This window comes from Pseudoliparis swirei, chromosome 22 (genome assembly GCF_029220125.1).
Source record: "Pseudoliparis swirei isolate HS2019 ecotype Mariana Trench chromosome 22, NWPU_hadal_v1, whole genome shotgun sequence".
NCBI lineage: Eukaryota > Metazoa > Chordata > Actinopteri > Perciformes > Liparidae > Pseudoliparis > Pseudoliparis swirei.
Window position 1 is genome coordinate 19,315,995 of NC_079409.1, and position 23,912 is coordinate 19,339,906.

Sequence of the window (23,912 nt, forward strand, 5' to 3'; positions counted from 1 at the left end):
ATATTTGGCACCATTGTTTAGCCTTAGTTTGCACAAAGACTGAAAGCATTAAGACTGGAGCATCTTGTTTGTCAAAAAGCAGACAATAACAAGAAGGAAAAAAAAGAAAAACACACTTTACAAAGTTTGACTGTATTCATAGAAGGCCAAGTCAAATACCCCCAACAACAACAACAACTTAGCTTCTGCAATGATAGATGAATTAAAAGCTCCCAAGCTATAACTATATCCAACTAATTGCTTCTTCTTTTTTTATATTTTTATTCTTACAAACTACATTTCCACTCTTTGTGCCAAGCTGAAGACGCACTTCTAGTCTTTGTACCGACAAGTTCAATCAGATGAAATTATGAACTATATTCCTCTCATTTGGGTCAAAAGGAGTTCCCAAAATGTGTAGTACCGTTAAATGTATAGAAGGATAACGTAATAATGATTACATAACATTTGGAAGTATAAATAAATATTATGTTGCATATAAATGACCATGGCTGATGTACAGTATATGGCATTTAAACTGGCCAAATATAGTGGTGGGATTAGAGACCAGGAGTCTGCGTACTACTTTGGTTGAAAAGCAAATTAATTCATCAAAACTCACACCACATCCAAACAGGAGTATAAGGCACAAATATTGACCAGGAGCATGTGATTCAAAGAAGATACAACCAAAAGAAAGCATTTTAAGCGCTTCTGCCGCGTGGTTATTGTGGCTTCATATATTACATAAATTAAATAATCAGGGACAACAATACATTTTTCACAATCATACAATTACAGCAACATTCCTCAGCCGACAAGCGGTGACGTTTGTGCGAGTGCTCTGCGTTTGTTGTGCAAGAGCAACGCTGACAGACGACCTCGAAGCTCCCGCGTTACGGACTGTAAAGATGTGTGAGCTGCTTCCACGTACAACACTAAAACCAGATGAAATATTAAAACCCCTGAGTTTCAGGACAAATACTGAGGTCACAGAGTGTTTACACATCCCCACAGTGCTCCTTCACATCGGTGAAGCTGCATTTTGGTAAGGAAATCATAAGGAGGTGGAAAACATGCAACATCAGGAAAGAGTTATGAAACTGGTGACTTTCAAAACTTTATCATTCATCTTCGGAGCCTAAACTCATTATCCCGTTGACATAACGATGATCGGCATGAACGACGCTAAGCAAACTAAAAAAAATGATCAATCCAATTATCGAATTGGCCAACCGAAAAACGAACCTGAACCTTTTGTTTGTCCTCACTTGGCCAGAGTTCATTGTTGAAAAAGTCTCTTTCATAACCAACGAAACAATAAAGAGCGTTTCACGCAGAACGCCACAACACTGGCCCTCAAAGCCATTGTTTGGAGGAGTGGGCGTCGCCCAGCAGGAGGACACGTCCCGAGTGAAAGGCTCTTTGAACACCCTGTTACATTCAGAGGGAAGATTTAAACACAAATTGACCCTAAAAAATAAATAAAAATATGGTTCAGATGTAACTAAAATCTAAAGTTCAGTTTCTTATCATGCCAAGATCTCAATTAATTCATTAATCAATCAATAGTATAGAACACGCATATCGTGGTTGGAGGCATCCTTATATTATGCTATCAGAAGATTGTATTATTGTTTTATTAATGCATTTCTTGTCTGGTTGACATAAACAATTAGACCTGAAACGATTAGTCAATTCAATTATGTGCACACTTTGGATAATTTAGAAGATATTTTCGGTCCTTTTGCTTCTTTTCTTTCACATCATTGATTCATGTTTGTCTTTGGGTTTACGCCTCAGTGTTTTGATTCCTATAGTCGGCCTCATTATGCTGCTTCTATGCCCGGGGTGTTTGTACGACTCCTGTAAGTTATTCATAGCAGATGTGTAAGTTTAAACAAATGCTTTTCACAAGTTCTCACATATGTTTCTGGCGAAAACTTGTTCCCAGGGAATCTCGGGCGCAAGAACAGTTGATGGTGTATTTCTTTTCAACGTGTCTGAGTCTACCGTCGGTTTGCCGCAGCAACAAATACGCAATCCACAGCGTACATTGAGTAAGCTCACACTGCGTATTCACTTTTAACACAACAGCAAATACGATTTATTGTCGTCAAATCAAACTGGCTTGATATCGGCCTTCAGAATGACCCCATGCATTAAAACCACCAGCATGATTTCTGCACAAGGCCTTGATCTTTGATGACGACACCAGCTAACATAAATATAGGAGTCCAAATCCTCCTACCTTGTCCAGTAAAGGCGTGTTTCACACACCTGTCACATGTTGTCCCTTCGTGATGTCCTACTAAGCTCTTCAAGCGAGGATGACTCACATATTTCTGTGTTGTGTGTTTTGCATCCAGTGGTATATTCCCTCGCCGAGTGTTTCTTGGGAATACACAAGTGGTGATTCTGGGAAGATGTCGTAAAAGATTTAGTGCAACAACCATGAATTCAAGTGTCCCAACAAAAAAATGAACATAAAGTTTCATGTTCTCTAATACTGTGACTGGAAGCCTTTCATTGTTTGTGCTCAGCCGGTTAATCCAAATAACCTCTTCACCCGTTTCCACTGTTGTGGTCTGGAGGAAGCTCTCGTCTCGTCACAGCGATCTGAAGACGTCCGACCTGCCTCTTCTTCACCTCCCTCCTCTTCCTGCATGCGGCCGGTGGGAGACGAGACGGCGCCGGGGTCACTGGGTGAAGCTCTTCTTGATGAACACGTTGGGGAAGAGGCCGGAGAGCTCTTGGACGACTCGCATGTCTATCTGAGAACAGAAGGAGATGTCCAGGAGGAGAAGTCGTGGACAGGCCTGGAGGAGCTTCTTCAGCGAGGCCGCGCTCACCAGCCGCGTCCCTGAACGTTACAGACACACAACGGCTGTGAGATGCGGAAAACTGGAAATAGTCAAATAATATTTTTTTTAAAGCTTTTTGAGCTTTATCTATTTCGATATAATAATTGTCCAACAGTATGTGAAGTTGTACTTTAAGACCCTTTTTGTTGGAGATTGTAAAGCACTCAGACAAATTTCTAATTTGTGAAAATGGGCTTTACAAATAAACTGAATTGAATTGAATAGAACTCTTTAATGATTCCTTCTGTACACATGACATCTATTCATCTGTCCATCCTGGAGAGGGATCCTCCTCTGTTGCTCTCCTGAAGGTTTCTTCACTTTTTTCCCTGTGAAAGGTTTTTTTTCTATTTCTTGGGAGTTTTTCCTAATCCGATGTGAGGTCAAAGGTCAGGGATGTTGTATGTGTACAGATTGTAAAGCCCTCTGAGGTAAATTTGTAATTTGTGATATTGGGCTACACAAAATAAACTGAATTGAATTGAATAGACCCTCTAAACGGAACGTCTCCTCGTATCGGTTTTTCACAAGAGAAATTAGGAATGTGATAATGATTGCTACACACACACACACACTTTGAGCACCGCTTACTTTTACATATAATGTAAAAAAGCGTCAGGTTTATTCTTTGCACCACTTGAGTTGCTTTCCACCCACACACACCAATACCACCGACTCATCCGCGTAACCAGCCTGAAAAACACACCGTCAAGCTTCAGTGCTGCTCTGCCCATCGCCGTACGCAACTACACTGTTTGTGTACAGCAGCTGTTGGTATTTCAATTCATAATAATATTGAGGTTTCTGTTTGCAGAAAACTTGAGTTTTTCAGAAATCCACAAACGTGTGCCCCCTCCAACACAAAACATATCAAATCAAAACTTCAGGAGCGAATGTACACACCTGTAAGGAAACTCTGGGTGATGGGGGTTTTGAAGCCATTAGATGCGAGAGGCATCGCTTTCACACCTTTATGTTCACTGCCTGTCACGTATTACTTATAGATCTTTTTCCAATAATAAAAGACACAAGCCGAATTGTGATCAATATTTCATCAGCGTGGTCTCAACATCACATTTCCTCCATCCGGAGCGCAGAAGAGAGCGCTGCATGCGACTGATGCCGTGTCCACTTCGCCCACGAGCGCATCCATTGCTTTGGTCTTCCTCTCAGACACAGTTCTATGCATCGGCATTCATGTGGTGCTCTGAGGGGCGGGATTATGAGGCCGATCCACATATGGACAATTCAGAGTTGATGAATCTGAATATTGCTGCGGGTATAGGTGAACTTCCTCATGCTACATTTAACGTGTATGCAACACATTGTGTCATATATGAGACACCAGCTCTCTACTTAGTGCTCTTTCCTGGTTCTGAGATGTGTTGCTGTTCACAAAGACATCTGACCACGTCCCACACTGAATAAAGATCAGTCTGTTAAAGATCAAGGTGGAAAGGAAAACACAGCAACAGCTAAAGTTATAAATAAATTGATAATAACCGCCATCTGGGTGTATGAAGACGTGCGAGGGAAGAGCTTCTTACCCAGGATGTCGAGGTGTTGCAGTGAGGGGCAGCCGGCCGCCAGCTCCTCCACATCCGCGTCGCAGACGGTGCGGTTGGCGGTGAGGAAGAGTTTGCGTAAGCGCGGCAGGCTGCGGGCGAGCTGCTGGAAGCATCCGGTGCTGCTCTGCAGCGTGGGACACCAGCCCAGGTCCAACTCCTCCAGCATCCTGAGGAACCACAGAGGTGACTCAGTCCACGACATCGAGAAAATGCACTGGAAACAGATACGCACTGCTCTGCCACTGTGGTCCATAGAGTGCAAGTCGCATTAAGGGCGACATCGGTAGTGCCCACCTGCAGCCGGAGACGAGCTCGGCCAGGCCGCGGTCAGTCAGGTTTCGGCAGCGCCACAGGTCCAGCGAGCAGAGTGAGCGACAGCGCGCGGCCAGCATGCTGGCCACCACATCGTAGTCCTCAATCTGCAAGAGAGACAGCGGTAAAAACGGCCTCTCCATCGTATGCAGCAGTCTGTTTAATGTTTACCGGAGGGGCTTCGAGGGTTACGATCAGCTTTAAAATGGACCCTCAAGGAATTCAACTCGGATTGAATTGATTTAGAGCACATCATTTATAACATTAGGGCTGTGGCGGTTGGCGTATTCATTCCAAACATTTAGCCGTTTGGCACAACAAGCAGATATCCATGAAAATCAGCCAGATCCCACAAGATGCAACGTTATCCAGCCCCCACCCTGCCACTCCGCGCCCACAGTCGGGAGTGACAGTTTGGGATGGGTTTAACAGAACTGCCAGTACCCACAGGTCTGCAGAGGCATACTGCTGCTGCATTACGGGCACTTTTCTAGGTCCACATTATGACACTCATAGCAAAAGCAGAAACTGTACTGACATCTGGAATTTCCTTTCAGCTTTTATCACATGCTATATATTAATCTGCACCAAAACATCCATCAGCATGGTAGAAACTGGGCCGGCGACAAAGTGAGTGGGCGAGTTATCGAGCCCCTCAGTCAGTGAGTTTGCAAATTAGACGGTCTGTAGATGAGGAAAATATTTTCGGGGTGAATTTTCCCTTCTTTTTTGATTTATATTTTAGAAAAAGATATATATTCAGAGCCACTGAATCGGCCCCAACATTATCGCCATGATAAACTGAACATTTACGATAATGTCTTGTTTATTCAAATGAATGAATGGTATTAAAAAAATGATGCTGTAATGTCAACACATTTGTCTGTCCATGAACACAGAGTAAATAACATCATTAAAATGAACAGTTTAACGTTCATTTTACGGGAAATTAATGCATTTGCTTTCTGGCAGAAATGTAGATGAGACGATCAATACACGCTCAGATCCATCTCTTCAACAGATGCCCATGAGGCCGACAGCATCCACCTACCTGCACCCCGAAAACTCCAAATGACACCCAATCTCGTTCGTGTAAAAAGGCCAATTTGCTGTTTGCTTCACACTTCTGTAGTGTATAAATTTAACAAACAAAGGGTAAAGTGTTACTGAGTGAGCTTTACAGTTGCTAAAAAACCGATGTTGTCACCATCGGAGGAGCCAGGCTCGCTGTTACTGGCGATTCTGCCATCTGTTGGATGGTTTTGTGTTAAACAGACTTCTTTCTGTGTGTATTTGTGCGTCCTCACCCTCACACAGCTCCCAAGGTTGAGGTGTCTCAGCTCTATGCAGAACGTCAGGATGCTCAGGATGGCCGTTTGCTGCAGAGGACAACAACAACAACAACAGTGAGAAAGACAAGAAAGATGCAGAGTTGTCATTTTATTTCTTTATAACAAGATCCAAAAAGTATACGTTGAAAATATAAACAATATGTTTTCAAACAACAGTAACACATTCAGTCATGTGGTCCCGAGTTCCTCCTCGGTGAAGTCCGGTCTGCCGCCACTCGGGGAACGCTCATTGTGATGAAGGGAACTTCATCCGGTGCAATCGGTAGTTGTTACGTCTCCTCACCAAGTCGAGACCTCTCCAGTGGCACTGCGGCGTGGAGAGAGGGATGGGAACCCACAACTGATGCTGCCAACACATGCACTTCAGTGGCAGGGGAAAGTGAACGCCTTTTGTGTGTGTGCGCGCGCGTATGTGCGTGTGCGTGTGTGTGTTTGAGTCTGTCCCTGGCATCTTTATAAACGCCTCTCTCGGGTGAGCCAGCCATTTAATTAGAGCCGTGACAGGGTAATGACAGCCGAGATGTCAGGGCCTCAATCAGACACACACAGCTCGCTCTGTCTGCCCGGGTGTAAACAACCTGCAGCACGCTGCCTGGCTCCGCCGCGGAAACTCGACACCGCCCTCCTGCCCACAACGGCGCTCTGAAACACGACCGACGCTGCGGCGTCACACCAAAACACAATACAGCTGTTTTCACACGGCGGGCAGGCCCGAACCTGAACGCGTGCGTGCGGTACGTGTCTTTAGGGCGGCCGTGGCTCAGAGTTGACGCGGTTCATCTCAAAAGACAACAACATAGAATGCGCTACGCACAACCAAAAACACACTTTCCATCAAATGAGCAGAGATCATTGTGCCACATTAGGGCAGGGTTGGACCTTTACTACACATTTAAATGTCTTGTTACTAAAGCTATTCAACATGCAGGGAGGTAACTACAACTGGCTATATGTTGTCTATATGTTTACATGTTTCTTACTATTTTTGCACTTTATGTTGTCTATATGTTCACATGTTTTTTACTATTTTTGCACTCTATGTTGTCTATATGTTGCACAATTCACTTTATGTTGGACAGAAGAGAAACGCAATTTCGATCTTCTGTATGTTTGCACATATGGAAAATTGACAAATAAAACTGACTTTGACTTTGACTATGTCCGTTTTGAATGTGTGAGTCTTCTTGTTGCTTGTTTTGTGAGTACTTGACAACGTCCAAGAGTATATTCACCAGTCTCGCTATTAATTGTTTGTGCACCCATTGGAAAGTGTAAATATTGTACATTGCAAGATGTAATCTTATGTTTTTAGGTTTGTTTTATGACGTCTGCCTCTCGGGACGACAGATGAAAAATAGCCTCTTGGCTAACTGGCGCATTTACAGAAATGTTTTGATTAATGTGCACTGTCCCTTATCACATGAACCAGAAGAGGCTAGAGCTGTTCCTCCCGTGTGTTGAGACCATCCACATGGTCAAAAAGATAAGTCTGCACTTTGTATTCCTTTTTTTTTATTTTTATTTCTTATTCTTGATCTATTTTTTGTAAAGCACTTTGAATTGCATTCATGTATGAAATGTGCTATATAAATAAACTTGCCTTGCCTTGCCTTGAAGGGTTTGAGATGATTCACTCGTTAGGAACGTAGAACAAAAAGCTCACATACAACCTGTGAAAAGAGGCTGTGTGCACACATGACACGACTGTGAAGGCTCCAAAGCTGAAGAGGGTTGGAAACTCGACTGTGAGGACGAGGCTTGTATATGTAGAAGTCTCTTAGGTCCCTCCAGTTGATCCAGAATGCTGCAGCGCGTGTTCTCACTAAAACTAAGAAAAGAGATCACATCACTCCTGCACTAGCTGCTCTGCACTGGCTCCCAGTAAAATCAAGAATCACTTTTTAAATTCTTCTCTTAACCTACAAAGCCTTGATTGGTGATGCACCATCATATCTTAAGGAGCTTGTAGTACCATATTGCCCCACTAGAGAGCTACGCTCACTAAATGCGGGACTACTTGTAGTTCCTAGAGTTTTAAAAAGTAGAATGGGAGCCAGAGCCTTTAGTTATCAAGCTCCTCTTTTATGGAACCAGCTTCCACCTTCAGTCCAGGAGGCAGACACAGTCCAGGAGGCAGACACAGTCCTCGTTTGTTTGTGAAAACATTCATTCTTTGGCAATAAACCTGTTTCTGATTCTGATTCTGATTCTGATTCTCATTTAAGAGTCGACTTAAGACTTTCCTCTTTGACAGAGCTTATATGCTGCTATAGGCTTATAGCTGCCGGGGGACGTTTAGGATGCACTGAGCACCTATCTCCTCTTTTCTCTCTCCTTATGGATGAATTTGTATCTCTCTATTGCACATTACTAACTCTGCTTTCTCCCCGGAGTCCTTTTGACTTCACGTCTCATGGGGTCGTCGGACCCAATGAGACGGCATAGATCCTATCTGCCTGATGGATCATCGAGGTCTGGGTCGTGGAATTCCTGCTACCAACTACGCCACTGCCCTGTTGAGACTCCGCCCACTGTTGAGACTCCGCCTACTCCTCCTCTCTACCTCCATCTGCCTGATGGATCGTGGAGGTCTCCATCGTGGAATATGCCTACTATGAACTATTCATACACTCTGTCATATTCAATGAATGTATTTTAACTCTAAACCTGTCCTTCTGTACACATTACATCTATTGCATCTGTCCATCCTGGAGAGGGATCCTCTTCTGTTGCTCTCCTGAAGGTTTCTTCCCTTTTTTCCTCGTGAAGGGTTGTTTGGGAGTTTTTCCTGATCCGATGTGAGGTTTTGGGGCAGGGATGTCTATGTGTACATATTGTAAAGCACTCCGAGACAAATTTGTAATTTGTGAAATTGGGCTAGACAAATAAACTGAATTGAATTGAATTGAATATGTTATATGTACAGTATATACTGCATTTCACTGTACACATGCTGTAGTTTCATGGTACATCAGAACTCATGCAAGCTATCTGGCAGAAACAGTAGTATTGTTTTGTTCCGAACAGATGTTTAACATACAGATGTGGTGTATCCGTCTGGAGCATCTAATCTCCATTACAGGGCTTCTGATTAGTTTTCCTTCTTGTGCTCTTCACCATTTTTCATCACAGTTGTGGATGGAGATGCAGCACCTAGGAAATGTACTCGATCTACATTCATTTCCACAGTATAGAACAAAAAAAGCTAAATCAAACCTAAAAATAAACTCCCAACATCGCCATTTTAACTGCTGACTGAGGTTTGCTTGTTTTGTTTTCTTGCCGCATCTGAAAGGTAACCATGTGCTACCTGAACATCACAAACTGGGCAGACATTTAGGATACAAACACATCATGTGACAATGTGGACGGGACGGATGTGAGTGCGCAGGTGTAAAATGTCATTTGGATGGTGGCTTGTTGACCGCGCCTACCTCTATCTTGGTCCGATAGAGCACCAGCCGGCGGAGGCGCGTTAGCTTGGAGATGTGTGCGAAGGCCTGCGGGTGGAGGCGGTCGCAGGACGACAGGTTGAGCTCCTGCAGCCCGGGACACGTCTGAGAGACGACCTCCAGGCAGGCCTCATTCAGGAAGTGGCAGCACGACAGCTCCAGGCAGCCGAGGCCGAGGCCACAGGCCTTCATGAAGCTGAGGGCCAGAATAGATGGAGAGGAAGAGGCATTAGAGCAGGGGTCGGGAACCTATGGCTCGCGAGCCATATATGGCTCTTCCGGTGACGGCATATGGCTCCCAGACAATTTTGAGTAAAAAAAAAAAAAAAACTCCGCCCGCCCCCCTGTAATTTTCTCTATCGCGCCAGATTACGGCAGAAGTAATTTAAGGTCCTTTTCTTAAAGACGTCTTTGTTCTTGTATTAAACTAAACGTCTGTTATTGATCGTCTCTACACAGCAGCATGTCATTCTGTCTCTACGTGTCGCGTTAACACTTCTCGGCTCTCCGTCTCGCGCACGGCAGTGCGACCCACGTATATTTTTATTTTACGTTAAAAATACTATATGGCTCTCAATGAAATATATTTAGAAATATTTGGCTTTTATGGCTCTCCTAGTCAAAAAGGTTCCTGACCCCTGCATTAGAGGATGTAGAGAGGAGCAAATGCCTCACACGCATCAGCAACCAGCTAGACCAGCTGTCCCTATCTCGGACGATAAGGCCCACGTCCTTTAGGATCTGTTTTCTTCTTTTCGCCATGAATTAAAGAACAAAGTTTCAATGTATTTTTTTTTCTCAGCATGTCCCTCCCTCAAAACTAACGCCCGTGACTATTTGCTAGTTTTCCAAGGTTGTCTCCCCTGGTTCTCTAGCCCGCTGACAGCCTGACCTGCTGAAGCCGGTCAGGGTGAGTGCTCCGCGGTTGCCGGTCCAGGACAGGTTGAGCCTCTGGAGGAGGGTGCAGCGGCTCTGCAGGTGTCCCAACGAGGCGTCACTCAGCCGGCCCCAGTAGGGCTGCAGGCTCAGCTGGGTGTACTGCAGCGGGTCGCAGCAGTGCTGGTGCAGCAGCTTACAGCTCTGGGCCAGACGGCAGAGGTCTGGCAGGGTCAGGTGGCTCAGTATCAGCTGAATGAGCTGAGGGTGGAAAAGGGGGCAAGAGAGGAGAAGAGAAGATTAAAGGGGGGAGGGGGAAAGGCAACAAAATATACGTGTTAGGTCTGGTAGGAAAACACAGCAGAAAGCAAAGTGAAACACAGACACAGTGGAGAGCAGCAGAGTCGTCTGGAGAATGTTAATAGCGTGCCCTCGGTCATATAGATCAAAATAGTGTTTATCTGGGACACAAAGCACTGATAGGAGGATCAGGGAGGAGGTGAGCCGGCTTCGTGTGCCGCTCTGAGAGAGAGAGGACGACTATGCCCGCGTCAGTGTGTGTTGCGGTAAATTAACAATACGCGCTGCTGTTCAAGCGGGTATCAGCTGACAGATAATGGGTATATTGTGTTTCTGGAACAAGCACGCGGCGGGGTTGTGAGGACTGCTGTTAATGGCAGCGGTTTTGGGGAAGAGATAAGAGGCGGAACATCAAGCACGCTGCAAGTTTTGAAGCTCGCCTCAGACAACACGATACGTCTGCGTGGCATGAAAATGACTCGGTGTCCGTGACTGCAGAGGAGATCACGTGTCAAAAAAGAGGTTCCAAGCCACAATGTGCATGTGTTGTATACACATGTACATATACACTCTCGTAAGTTGTCATCAGCATCAGCTGTATCGAAAAACTGTTGGCCCGCCCGATTAGTCACGGAGACACAGAAACATGAAAAACGCTGACGTTGCAATTTATTGTCATTGTCACGCAGACATGTTGACGTCTATTTGCTGTGGGTAATGAACATTTTTCTTTTGGCCTATTTGTCTGCCTTGTAATTAGCATACAGTTGTGATTTATATTGTAAATATGTAATGTTCCTATCAATAACATTCAGCGATTAAATTAAAGTTGCTCCTTTTCAAAGTTTAATGTAAAAAGCCACCAGACACTTATATATGATATTAACTGGCTTAAAAGCATCCTGTGGAGTGTTGACCTCTAGTAGCACTGAGGAGTGTTTTTAATGTTCACACTATTCCACTGATCTACAGGTGGCGGTAAAGTGCCAAGAAACACTGAATTGCACCAAGTAGGCAATGAAGAGGAAGACTTGTAAACATGGACGGAAACAATGCAAAGCAATGAAAGCATTTACTTTTCTAGTGCTATTATTATTTAAAATGTTATAAAAGTCTGACCTCCCGGTAACACGTTTTCTTTCCAAGAACTATAAATCCAAGACAACTCTTTGTTTACCAACATCCCAGGACTATCCCAAAAAATAATTTCAAGCATCAGTCAGTGTAAATTGGCAAAATTCTAAATGGCATCCTTTTATTTTTCTATTGTCATTTGTAGTGGTTGTTTGCGGAAACATGCAATTTAAATGATTGGGAAATACATTGTTTTTGTATTTAAAGACTTGGCAATAGTAATTACGTAGTTACCTTCGCATTGAAAATGCGGAAGGTTATGTTTTGATCGGCGTGTATTTATTTATTTATTTGTATGCGTGTTACTCGCATTACTCAAAAGTATTAAACCGAATCGCATGAAATTTGGTGGGATGATTGGTTATTATCCGGGGACCATTTGATTAGATTTTGGCATTGATCGTGTTAAAGGTCAAGGTCATGAAAAGGTCAAAATCTTCTTTCTACCATAATCAATTGTTATCCAATTGGCATGCAACTAATGCCAACATGTTCATAATTCAATGCCCAATCTTGTGATATGCGAAGGTATGCACTCTACCGAGTGCCCGTTGTAGTTTAATTATGTATTATTAGCTGCTTAGAGCTAATGCTATTAAGTCAAACAGGCGATAATTCCCTCTCTAATTGATTGTATATTGCTGTAAAAACATCTCCTTCAAACATTTCAACTTTCTCGCCAAAAACTACTGGCTGTGTGCCGACATACAACTATGGCAGCTACGACCGGAAAAATTAAACTGATTTTTGATGAGTAACGCTGAATGTAAACAGTTTTTCCGGTTGCCTTCAATGACATCCACGAGTACTAGTGGGTGCCAGGAGCGTGATGGGACCTTCATATTCAAAATACAGAAAAAGTATTTAGAGGGACCAATTGGTCGCATCATTGGTCAAACATTGTGTGCATCTATCCTCCCGTCAGGCCCGAGTGATTCATCGTACACATCATGACGGTCTGTAATCACCTCATAGGGCAGTTTGTCAAAGAAGCCAGTGCCTGTCCTCTGGTGCTTGCGCTCTCCTCCTTGTCTGAACGGACCTCCCACATCCAACAGCTCCTCCTCGCTGTCGCTCAGGTCATTAATGTCGATGATAGGCATCTTATAGAGGGCCAGCATCGGCCTCTCTTTGACCCCGCGCAGGATCACAGCGTCCAGCTCGGTGTAGTAGTCCAGCAGAGAGCTGTTGACCTCCAGGCGCAGCAGGTTGGTGGGGAAGCTGATGTGCTTGATGCTCGGGGAAAACTGACGTGCCTGGGGCGTCATCACCTTCGTGGGCTCCCCTGACCACAGCACCTCCCACCTGGACAGAGGAAAGAGTTGTACTGTGAAGCCACAACCAGAAGGCACCTGAAGTCTGGCCTCTAGCACCGTTGGGCGTTGGACTCGCAGGAATCTATTTACCTCAACAGTGGCACTAGAATGCTTCATATGGCTAAAAACGTCTGACCATAATCATAATCCAACAGCCTGGCATTCACCTCCTGGTTTAGTGTTTCAAAGGTTGCGACTGCCTCATGCATTCACCTCACTCATCACTGACGATTGATGGGAGCTGATCAACTATTTTAGCCCCCTCTTGTTTTCCAAACTGCCATGTTATATTATGGTTATGGCATAATTGTGATTATTGACACGAATAGAGCAACAGATTTTAATATTTTAGGAAACTTGTAGGAGGTCCAATATGTTTGTACTGACACTGGTTACGCATCCATACTCTTTGGGTACACTTGAGGAGGCTCCCTCCAAGCACACCAGACCAATCATATTTGAAAATGTATTTCTATGTAGGGTGATGGCTGTGTATTCCTACTCAGTAACATGTAAGCTGATTGGCATGATGCTCGGCAAACAAGGCATGTCAGCATCTTTTTTTTTTATCATTCTGTTTATAAAATATCACAAAAAACTTAGTTAACTGTAATAGTATGACTGTCCAACAATCACTTTTGCATGCTGTATGATAAATAAAAAATAAAAATAGAGATGACTTTACTGACAATTCCTTTAATACATTTTTTTTTAAACATTAGAATATTAATCTTTCTTTCTTTGGAAAACAAAGCTGCGACCACAAAAATTAGGCACAATATATGAGTCACTTAAATCAATATTCCTCTGTGGAATACTAACATGTGGCACAACTTTACAAATTTAAATGGTTTATTTAATAAGGGACAGTGCACATTGATAAAAACATTGCAGTAAATGTGCCAGAGTTAGCCAAGAGGCTATTTTTCATCTGTAGTCCCCTTGTTACACGGCGTGCCTCTGCCAGACAGAGAGGTCAACATGTCTAACTGCTGAACTTGAGAAGGTCGGTTCCACAAAAGTAACAACCTTCTGTCCACGTTCCCGCCGCTTTCTAACCACAGACCCTCACAGGGTCATCAGAAACTATTCTGTGTTCACATTCCAGATATTAGCTGTTGCTTTCCTTTGTTTGAACACTGCATTACAGTTTTCTCTTTTGACTGTTATCTCTCAAATGTCAGGCTAACATTTGCTGTTAGATAACAGAAACTTAGGTGCTCTTGTCGGACACCAGGGGACTTGAAATAATGTCCTGAAGTAGCCATAAACATTATTTATAGAGCGCTTACGTGTTTTACAAACGCATAAAGAATACAAATGCCGGGGTATCAATTTGTGAGGGCATAACAATGGAAGTAATGCATACTAATTCAGATACGCCTTTGTATTGTCTCCGAGGTTCAGTCCTAAAACTAGCAGACTATAGCTTCTACTTCAAGCTGTGTGTATCTTATTGAATTAGATGGTTTTCTTGGTGCCGACAACAACAGACCACAGAGCAGTTTCTGTCCACGGGCCGTTAAAGTCGGTTTCACGCCCAACCTGATTGGCCATGGTTAAACCTTGGAGCGTTTCGATAGATAGTCCAAACAGAATCGAGACCGTTTGCAAATGTGAGTCTCCCGTTTCCCTCCAAGAGGACTCTGGTGCGGTGAGTTTGCGGTGTGAAAGCAAACAGACAAAACACTGGATTTTACGATTGCGGATAATATATTATAGCAGGATTTCAGAAGCTTAATTACTAATAAATCTATCTGCTGATTGTGAAGTGTGTTCACAAAGCGATAATTGATCTGTATATAATCCATTTATGAGAATCAACACGTATGCACGTCAACACGGGTCATTTTACTGATTAATAGGTTCAAAAGCTGTGAGAACAGCTGTTCTGGCATCCGACTCTGTACTTTGTTAGTTTATAAAGTCCATTAAAATTTAAAAAAAAGAGTGTGACAGCAATGCCACAGTAATACCCCCCCCCCCCCCCCCATCATTCTGAAAAAGGCCCCTCGTGCGTGTCTGTGCAATCACCAACGTTGATCAACTGGGCGTAAGGCGTCCATCTGCTGGTCATTATTCATACCATGTGGTCAATTTGCAGTTTAATAATACTTATGTGTATTTATTTCTTTATGAGCTCTTTGTGACACCAAAGAGCAGAAGTAGAGAAGTAGATTAACCATCAATAATCATATCCAATCATAAAAACCATGCAACCAACTCATGTGTACTCCTCTTAGTTTGCTTGAAATAAGGCAGTGAGAACAGGAAACCGGATCAGAACCAAAACACAACAATGTTTCATCCCTTGGTTCGGACCTAATGAACCCAACTACAGGTGTGAAAGCCCCCTTGACTCCTCTAGTGATCCTCTGTACGCCACAATAATAAGAACAACTGTATCGTGCTTTTTCTTTGTGTAGCATAAAGAGATTACAGATTGCATTTCATTGGGTAAGCATACTGTTAAAGAATGACAATAAATTAACCTTGAGCTCCGCATACTGGAGCACTGTGGAGAATGACTGATGGTTTCTTAGATTGATGGTTGTCTTTACCTGACATCAGTTGGTGGGTTCTGGGAGAAGGGGTTGTGAGAGCAGGCCAGAATCTGAACAATAGTTCCAGGGTAATAAGTCTCGAGCACATCCACTGCGGTTGGGTAGACGGGCTCCTCGAAACCCAGTTCAATATAATCCTGGCTGTGGAAGCCTTTCGGGGTGCGGCGGAAAGGTGGCGGAGCACTGGCACATTGTTCCCACCACGTCCCGTAAGCCCTGAATACAGCCGTCTGAGTGAAGTCCCCTGAGCTGGGGTAGACGTTGGGCACCCCGGCCAGGTTCCACATGGTGTAGGACATGCTATTCTCACTGCCATAGTGAGAGCTGAAGTCAAGAACCTCCTTGGCATACTGCTCCACCTCCACACTGACCGGTAACACCGCACGTTGGCCGGACTCGACGGCCCTTCGACTGGTGAGAACCTCGCCTCGAGTCCCACTCCTGGAGCGTCGGCGCAGACAGATATAGTAAAACATGCTCATGAGGGTTAGCATAAGGAACTCTGGGGCTGATGGGGGCAGTGGGGAGAAACAGAGGCTGGAAGGAGGACGAGCCTCCACCTACTGGAAGGCCACTGGCTCAATGGCTGGGCGTGTACAAAGCGCAGACCAGAGGCCCAGCTGCATGCATGACCTGTAGGTTAGGCAGACAAACACAAGTGAGAACAGCAGGACAGCAGGTCTGAGACACCACAGAGTACCACTTAACAACAGTGTGAATGCTGAGCTCATTGAAAAAAAGAGGTTGAACGGGAGGAACATGTGCCACCTAGATTAGTAGTTGAACCTAAATGGAAGCTTTCCAACGTATACAAACACACCCATGTCTAAGAGAATGTAAATCAACAGATCCTTGCCTACTTTGAGCATTCATAGGGGAACTTCCAGATAACTAAATATCATGGAGAGCGAAGGTTTAGCTTATTGATGGAAGTTGAAGCTTTTGAGGACGGTGGTGTCCTGCCATATGTTTTACTTTGCTAACATTTCGATGGCATTAATGTACAGTAGTAGAAGGTGACACTGCCCAGTTAACAGACAGATACCGTACCAGATATTCCCACTTCAAATCAATCAGCTATACAACGTCAGGCTGCCTTAAGCAATGGGCATGACTTCCGGGGACAACCTGTGATCCAGATGTAAACAAAGACACAGTCCCAAAAGTACAATTCAAAACAGTCCTGGAGCCACTGGCATCAGTCCCAAAAGAATTGACAGCCGTTTTCAATACTGGGCCAACACACCGAAGGCAATTAAATCAAAGGTTGTGTAATGTTTACAAATGCTGTGTAAAGCTTTACCATGAATGCGTCCGAGTGCATTGATGTAAAATAGTCCTGAAGTTAATGTAAGGCGGGGGAAACCGCACATAGCCATTCGACCAGTCCATGATAAGTAACAGGACATGGTCATCTCTGTTTTGGTTTTCTAGGTGTGTCGAGGACAGCTAGCTAGCTAACGGACTTGTAACTAGCGTCAGCTAACTTGTCATGAAACCGTGGGATTGGGTTTCCATTTGTAGATACATTGACGTTACACGTACACGAACTAACGCTATCTTGAAGAACCAGTTGCTTTTCTGAAGTAACATTAGCGAGCTGCCGCCCTCCTTGTGTTGTTTGTTAAGCTAGTTATGTGTGACAGTTAAAAAGCTGGTGTTAGTCAGCTAGCTAGCCACCGTTAGCTAAGTAGCCCTACCGTAATACAAACAAGCTCAACTGTCAACACATAGCCTTTAGCTTCTATAGGAACACGTCTTCTCTGCAACATTTAGCAATGGAAGAGGATGGGAAATTATTTCAATTTACAATGAACGTAGATCGATCCTCTTCGTCCCTTTTACAGGACATTTCACAACCAAACCATATTCTTGCCGTTTACCTTGTGATGCCTTCCCGAACAATCGGACAATGCAGTTTCTCACTGAACTCACATTATATCTAACTGTGTCCAACTATAATCTGAAAGGTAATTAATGATGGGAATACCTAACTAAATATTTCTGTAGTATCGAGATTTTGAGATGTTATGTTTACTGAACCAATAGCAAGTCCGTTGGGGAGAATTTTACCGAAATAATTGTACTCACTTTATTGCACAGTTGCCGCACGAAACAGCTGACTGTCCCCGTAATTTCCCAAACATTATAAAAAAGGGAAACTGAAACATGTTAATTTTTACAATTTGATTTCAGATGAGTGACTGAATTAAGGGATACAAAAAAAGTCTGAAATTGGTGGGAGGTTGAAGATACGTAGGAACCTTAAACGCCGCATCACTTCCTCGATAAACAATATTTGGCGAAGCATTCTGGGGACAGTAGTTCGCGAACTATGAATGCAGAACTAGGTCTGCTTTCTGTTTCTTATTTAACAGCACTTGCATTTATTTTATTTTTTTCCAGGCTAGAGAAAAAAAAGTTGACATGGATGACGAAGCCAAATCTATGGAAGCCCGTTTCCGCCACTGTGATAAAAAAATTAAGATCCTGTAAGTCATAATTATGAGATACTATCTCATTATTTCGACTTACTATCTCATAATTATGAGATACTCTCTCATTATTTCGACTTACTATCTCATAATTATTCGATACTATCTCATTATTTCGACTTACTATCTCATAATAATGAGATACTATCTCATTATTTCGACTTACTATCTCATAATTATGAGATACTATCTCATTATTTCGACTTACTATCTCATAATTATGAGATACTATCTCATTATTTCGACTTAGATACTGAACTGGGTGAGTTCAAGTTCAGTAAAGTTAGAAAGATATTCACAGATTCGGACTTCCCGGCTCAATAGCTCTCTGACGAAACGGAGTTAAAACAAAAAAAACACCTCTCTGTGACCGGAGTGATGTCGACAACAAGCTACAACCTTCATTTTACCAAAAAAAGCCGGTCTTCGAGATCGATAAATAACGTTGGTCTCAATGTGCGATCAGCTGTGAGACCTAAGCCCAGGGACCGTCTGCAAAAGCAATCCAGGAAAAACATATTCCAAAAATATTCAATAGCTCCACTGAAAGATTGTCTAGGCTGACACAACTGATACCGTACGTCAAATGGCCACCCTGTGTTGTACTACAGCTGTTATTTTGGGGGAAAACTCATCTTAAATAATTATTATGAATTATATTTCATAATTTATGGAAACAATTTTCAATAGCTTCACTGTTATCAAGTGTAGAGTGAAATCATTCAATATCTACGTCAATGGGCTCCACATGAGTGGACTACACCTCGTACTTTGAAGAAAAAAGATTTGGAATAATTATTATGAATATTTTGTCATAATTTATGGAAACAATTTTCAATAGCTTCACTATTATCAAGTGTAGAGTGAAATCATTCAATATCTACATCAATGGGCTCCACATCAGTGGACTACATCTTTTATTTTGAAGAAAAAAGATTTGGAATAATTTTTATTAATATGTTGTCATAATTTATGGAAACAATTTTCAATAGCTTCACTATTATCAAGTCTAGAGTGAAATCATTCAATATCTACATCAATGGGCTCCTCATCAGTGGACTACACCTTTTATTTTGAAGAAAAAAGATTTGGAATAATTGTTATTAATATTTTGTCATAATTGATGGAAACAATTTTCAATAGCTTCACTATTATCAAGTGTAGAGTGAAATCATTCAAGATCTACATCAATGGGCTCCACATCAGTGGACTACACCTTTTATTTTGAAGAAAAAAGATTTGGAATAATTTTTATTAATATGTTGTCATAATTTATGGAAACAATTTTCAATAGCTTCACTATTATCAAGTGTAGAGTGAAATCATTCAACATCTACATCAATGGGATCCTCATCAGTGGACTACACCTTTTATTTTGAAGAAAAAAGATTTGGAATAATTGTTATTAATATTTTGTCATAATTGATGGAAAAAATTTTCAATAGCTTCACTATTATCAAGTGTAGAGTGAAATCATTCAACATCTACATCAATGGGCTCCACATCAGTGGACTACACCTTTTATTTTGAAGAAAAAAATTTGGAATAATTTTTATTAATATGTTGTCATAATTTATGGAAACAATTTTCAATAGCTTCACTATTATCAAGTCTAGAGTGAAATCATTCAATATCTACGTCAATGGGCTCCACATGAGTGGACTACACCTCTAATTTTGAAGAAAAAAGATTTGGAATAATTTTTATTAATATTTTGTCATAATTTATGGAAACAATTTTCAATAGCTTCACTATTATCAAGTGTAGAGTGAAATCATTCAATATCTACATCAATGGGCTCCACATCAGTGGACTACACCTTTTATTTTGAAGAAATGTGTTTTTGAATAATTATGAATATTGTCATAATTTATGGAAAAAATTTTCAATAGCTTCACTGTTATCAAGTCTAGAGTGAAATCATTCAATATCTACATCAATGGGCTCCACTTCAGTGTACTACACCTGTTATTTTTGAAGAAATATGATTATGAATAATTATGAATTATTTTAAATATTTTATGGAGACAATATTTAATATTCCCAATGTAGTAAATTGTTGGCTGACAACATTTCCTACGTCAATCCTTTGTTGTACTAGATCAGCTATATTGATGTGCTTTTGCATAATTTTAAATAAAATGATGTTTAACCACCAATCCTGTGTTGGTAAAACTACAATACTTTCTTCAAATCTCTTTTAATCATCTCAGTTTCGTTTTTAGGACAAAGTGTAGTGGCACCATTTTCTCGTCAGTCACTATCAGGATATTGATTATGAAAAACCAATGTGTATTTAAGATCGTTTGTTCAATTTGGAACCGAAATGTGTTTAGCATCGATACAATGTAAAACGGTGTCCCATTTGCTTTCCAGAAACCAGCATATTGGTTAAGGAGCACTTTCATGATTTATTATACATACTCAAACAAACAATAGATCTTATATTAACCAATTGCTTCTTCTGAGAAAACATGTAACCCAGTGGTATCAACGATCAGAAAAATGATACAATCTAAAGAAAGACATATTGAGAAGGTTTGTTGAACATGTATATAATTGTGCTACTCAGTAAATAAACAGTAACAATACTGTACATACATGAACATGAACATACAGGAATTTATGCGACAATGACATTTGAAAGCCTTTAGATGATTATTTCTCGTTCAGCCTGAAGCGTCAGTCTCCTCCTTGATTTCTTGTCAGCAGATGATGCAAACAGCGGATGACAGCTTCCTGTGTGTGTGTGAGGAGCTTCCAGATGGAAACAAACTACGTCCTCTGTGCTGGTGGGGACGGGACCCTCCTCGTCCTCCTGGCTGGCGGGTGGTGTCGGGGTGGGGGGGCAGCTAGGACCTTATTCACTGAGTCTTGGACTCTCTGGGGTGCTGAGAGGGGTTCAGAGGTCTGCTGGGGGTCTGGGCATCGGGATGGTTGACGCCCACCCTCAGCTTCCCCAAGAGTGAGACAAAAGCCCAGTGGAGTCCTGCCTGTGAGACACAAACACAAGAGATGAATACTTTTGAACTCAACGACACATTGTTGTGTTGAATCTGGCCTCCATTGATGGAATCGTACTACTTCTGTAGTCTTGGAGAGGGATTACTTACTCAGCCCACTGAAAGAAAGACCACCGCCGCTGTCCATCTGGTGCTGTGGTCCTCCATCCTCCTCATCTAGTCATCTGGTCCTCATCTGGAACTCATCTGGTCCTCTGTCCTCCTCATCTGGTCCTCAGGTCCTTAACCTGGGTAAAAGAGACTTGGAGACTTTTCTTAACGTTAGTAGTTTTTATCACACATCTGTCTGGTTCAGCCACCTTCACCTAACTCTAAAAATAACCAGAGAGAGTCAAATGAACGCCGGGAACATATCTGATTTATTGCAGAGAATACAAACACAGCTCATACTGCAGTCGCACAGAGACCCGACAGCCCGGCACCCCAAACTCTCGCAACACCCCACACAAAAGCCCCAGAGGAACCCAGGAGAAAGCCTTGTCCAAGTCCACAAAACACATGTAGACTGGTTGGGCAAACTCCCAGGACCCCTCCAGCAGTCTTGCGAGGGTAAAGAGCTGGTCCACTGTTTCACAACCGGGACGGTTTTGGTTTTTTGGGTCCCCCTGCTACCGCCTTGTCAGCTTAAGCGTATGATGGGAGACCCCGACTATGCACTGACCAACGCTTGTCACTTGCGATGCCCCTGACGTTAGATCTTCGACCCTGGTAAGAGTTCCTAAATTGAAAGGGAGTCAGGATTTATTAGTAAGGGCCACTATTGAGTATAAAAGAATTTTAAGAAGGAGAGGCTGTGGTCCCAGCTGAGTCCGGCCCCCGAGCCCGAGGTGGTTGAAGTTTGTGTTACGGTTTTTAAAGAATTAAAACCTATGTAGTTCGTTAGGAAGCGACTGAAGGTCTGTGGTAAAGTGGAATGGTGTGAGCAAGCAGGAAGCAGAGCTGTAAGGGGGGTGTGGATACACCGAGCACCCTTACTCACCTGGATAGGCGAGTCTGCAAACCTACCCGTCACTCCATTAGTTGGGAGCGTCGGGAGGTGGGAGGAGTTTTAATTTTAATTCTAAAGTAAGTTAAGCGTTAATTTTATTTATTTTGATTCCTAGTTTTATTGGAGGTCTGTGTTATTATTAAGTTGTAATTATTATAATACTTGCAGGTTTTTTTGAAGGTAAGTTTTTAATTAAACCTAATGTGACATTGTATTAATTGTGACATGGTTTTCAGGTAAGTTACTGGTAGTGGATCTCAAGTTCGAGCGTCGTTGCCTTCATAGTTAGAGGTTAAAGGTCAATTTGTGGACCCATTATTCATTCAAACATCATAGGTCTGTCAAGTTGTTCCAATTCTAAAGTCCCCATATAGCCAACCACGGTCCAGATGCCCGGATGGGACTTGCTCCACTTTACCGAATGCAGAATGCATTTCCCACCAGCATCAGGGAACAATGGCGGAGGAGACAATACACAACTGGAAATGTAAACTTTGAAATGGTATTTTCTTGAGGTGAGATGTGAGTTGTTTAGGCATCACATCTGGTCAGGTTGTCAAGATTAAGCCTCCATACAAATGGATCTGAGTTGATGATGTCGTCAGGTGAGCTGCTGGTCTAATTGCAGGATGACCGTACTGCATCCTCCCGTGCCTGGGACTCCAAAGTACACATCTGGGGGCGGAGCTTCTTCAGGATGATCTGCACCAAAACCTCTCCTACAGGATGAAACCTATTGCCAACCCCGCCACACGCGAGGGAAGGCTGTCTGGTGCTTTGTCAGTCCTGCCAGACATAAAGGTTTAAAATCCTGCAGCGAACAGGCTGGGGGTCTCAATCCGAGTCGCTGTCCTCCTCCCACTGCCAGTGTGTTCTGTTTGTGGAGGATCCGAGGCCTGAAGTGGAGGGCGGAGATCGTGGTCCTCATCTCAAAACCAGTTCTTGTCTGAACTTGTGAAACATCTCAAGTCTGTCAAGTTGTTCCAATTCTGAAGTTCCCATAGAGCCAAAGTGGGAGGAGTCACATCTGAGCCCAGATGTAACTTGCTCCGCCCACTTTAACAGTGATGCATCCTAAATGACTTGTCTGTACTTGGGATAGACAAATATCCCAGAATGCTGCCTCCTTAAAATTGTGCTGGGACAATTTGGTGGCGTGATGTTAAAAATGCTTCACAGGAGGAGCCCGAGTAAACTCAAGAGCAAGAGCAGCTGATGTGATGATGTAATCAGGTGAGCTGCTGTTCTAAAGGCAGAATGACCGCACTGTGTCCTCCTGACCATGGGACTCCAAAGTGCACAACGGGGACGGAGCTTCTTCAGGATTGACCGCACCAAAACCTGTGCTGCAGGATGAAACCTATTCCCAACCCCGCCAGACGCGAGGGAAGGCTGTCTGGGGCTTTATCAGTCCTGCCAGACATGAAGGTTTAAGATCCTGCAGCAAGCAAGTGGTCGGCCTCAATCCTCGTCGCTGTCCTCATCCGTCCGCCAGTATCTTCGGAAGGTAGCAACGTCCCCGAAGTCCTCTTCTCTGGTCCTCTTGGTGGAGGGTCCCGCGCCGTCCTCTTCCCTGGTCCTCTTCACGGAGGAGCCGAGGCCGGAGGTGGAGGGGGCGGAGTCCTCTTCTGGCCGGGGGAAGAAGGGGGGCGGCGCACCAAGGAAGGGGATGGGAGGAAGGAAGGGCTG

At 43.1% G+C, this 23,912-nt stretch overlaps 1 protein-coding gene across 6 annotated transcripts; it reads right to left on the reverse strand.

The window, feature by feature from the left end:
* Positions 1–663: 663 nt before the first annotated feature.
* fbxl4 (F-box and leucine-rich repeat protein 4) lies at positions 664–17,908 on the reverse strand. 6 transcript variants are annotated; one of them, XR_008835421.1, is made up of 10 exons: positions 17,528–17,598; positions 15,715–16,350; positions 12,806–13,142; positions 10,420–10,664; positions 9,510–9,723; positions 6,031–6,102; positions 4,706–4,830; positions 4,391–4,578; positions 3,747–4,279; positions 2,737–2,753 (listed from the first exon to the last, which is right to left on the reverse strand). XR_008835421.1 is itself a non-coding variant. In XM_056444070.1 (9 exons), the coding sequence occupies exons 2-9, from the start codon at positions 16,209–16,211 to the stop codon at positions 2,545–2,547; spliced, it is 1,887 nt and encodes a 628-aa protein (XP_056300045.1). In that variant the 5' UTR covers positions 16,212–16,350; positions 17,809–17,908; the 3' UTR covers positions 664–2,544. The 6 variants fall into 6 exon arrangements, 5 of the variants coding, with proteins under 5 accessions (XP_056300045.1, XP_056300047.1, XP_056300043.1 ...); XM_056444070.1 differs by lacking the exons at positions 3,747–4,279; positions 17,528–17,598 and adding an exon at positions 17,809–17,908 and having other exon boundaries at positions 664–2,753; XM_056444072.1 differs by lacking the exons at positions 3,747–4,279; positions 17,528–17,598 and adding an exon at positions 17,601–17,619 and having other exon boundaries at positions 664–2,753.
* Between the last annotated feature and the right edge of the window lie 6,004 nt (positions 17,909–23,912).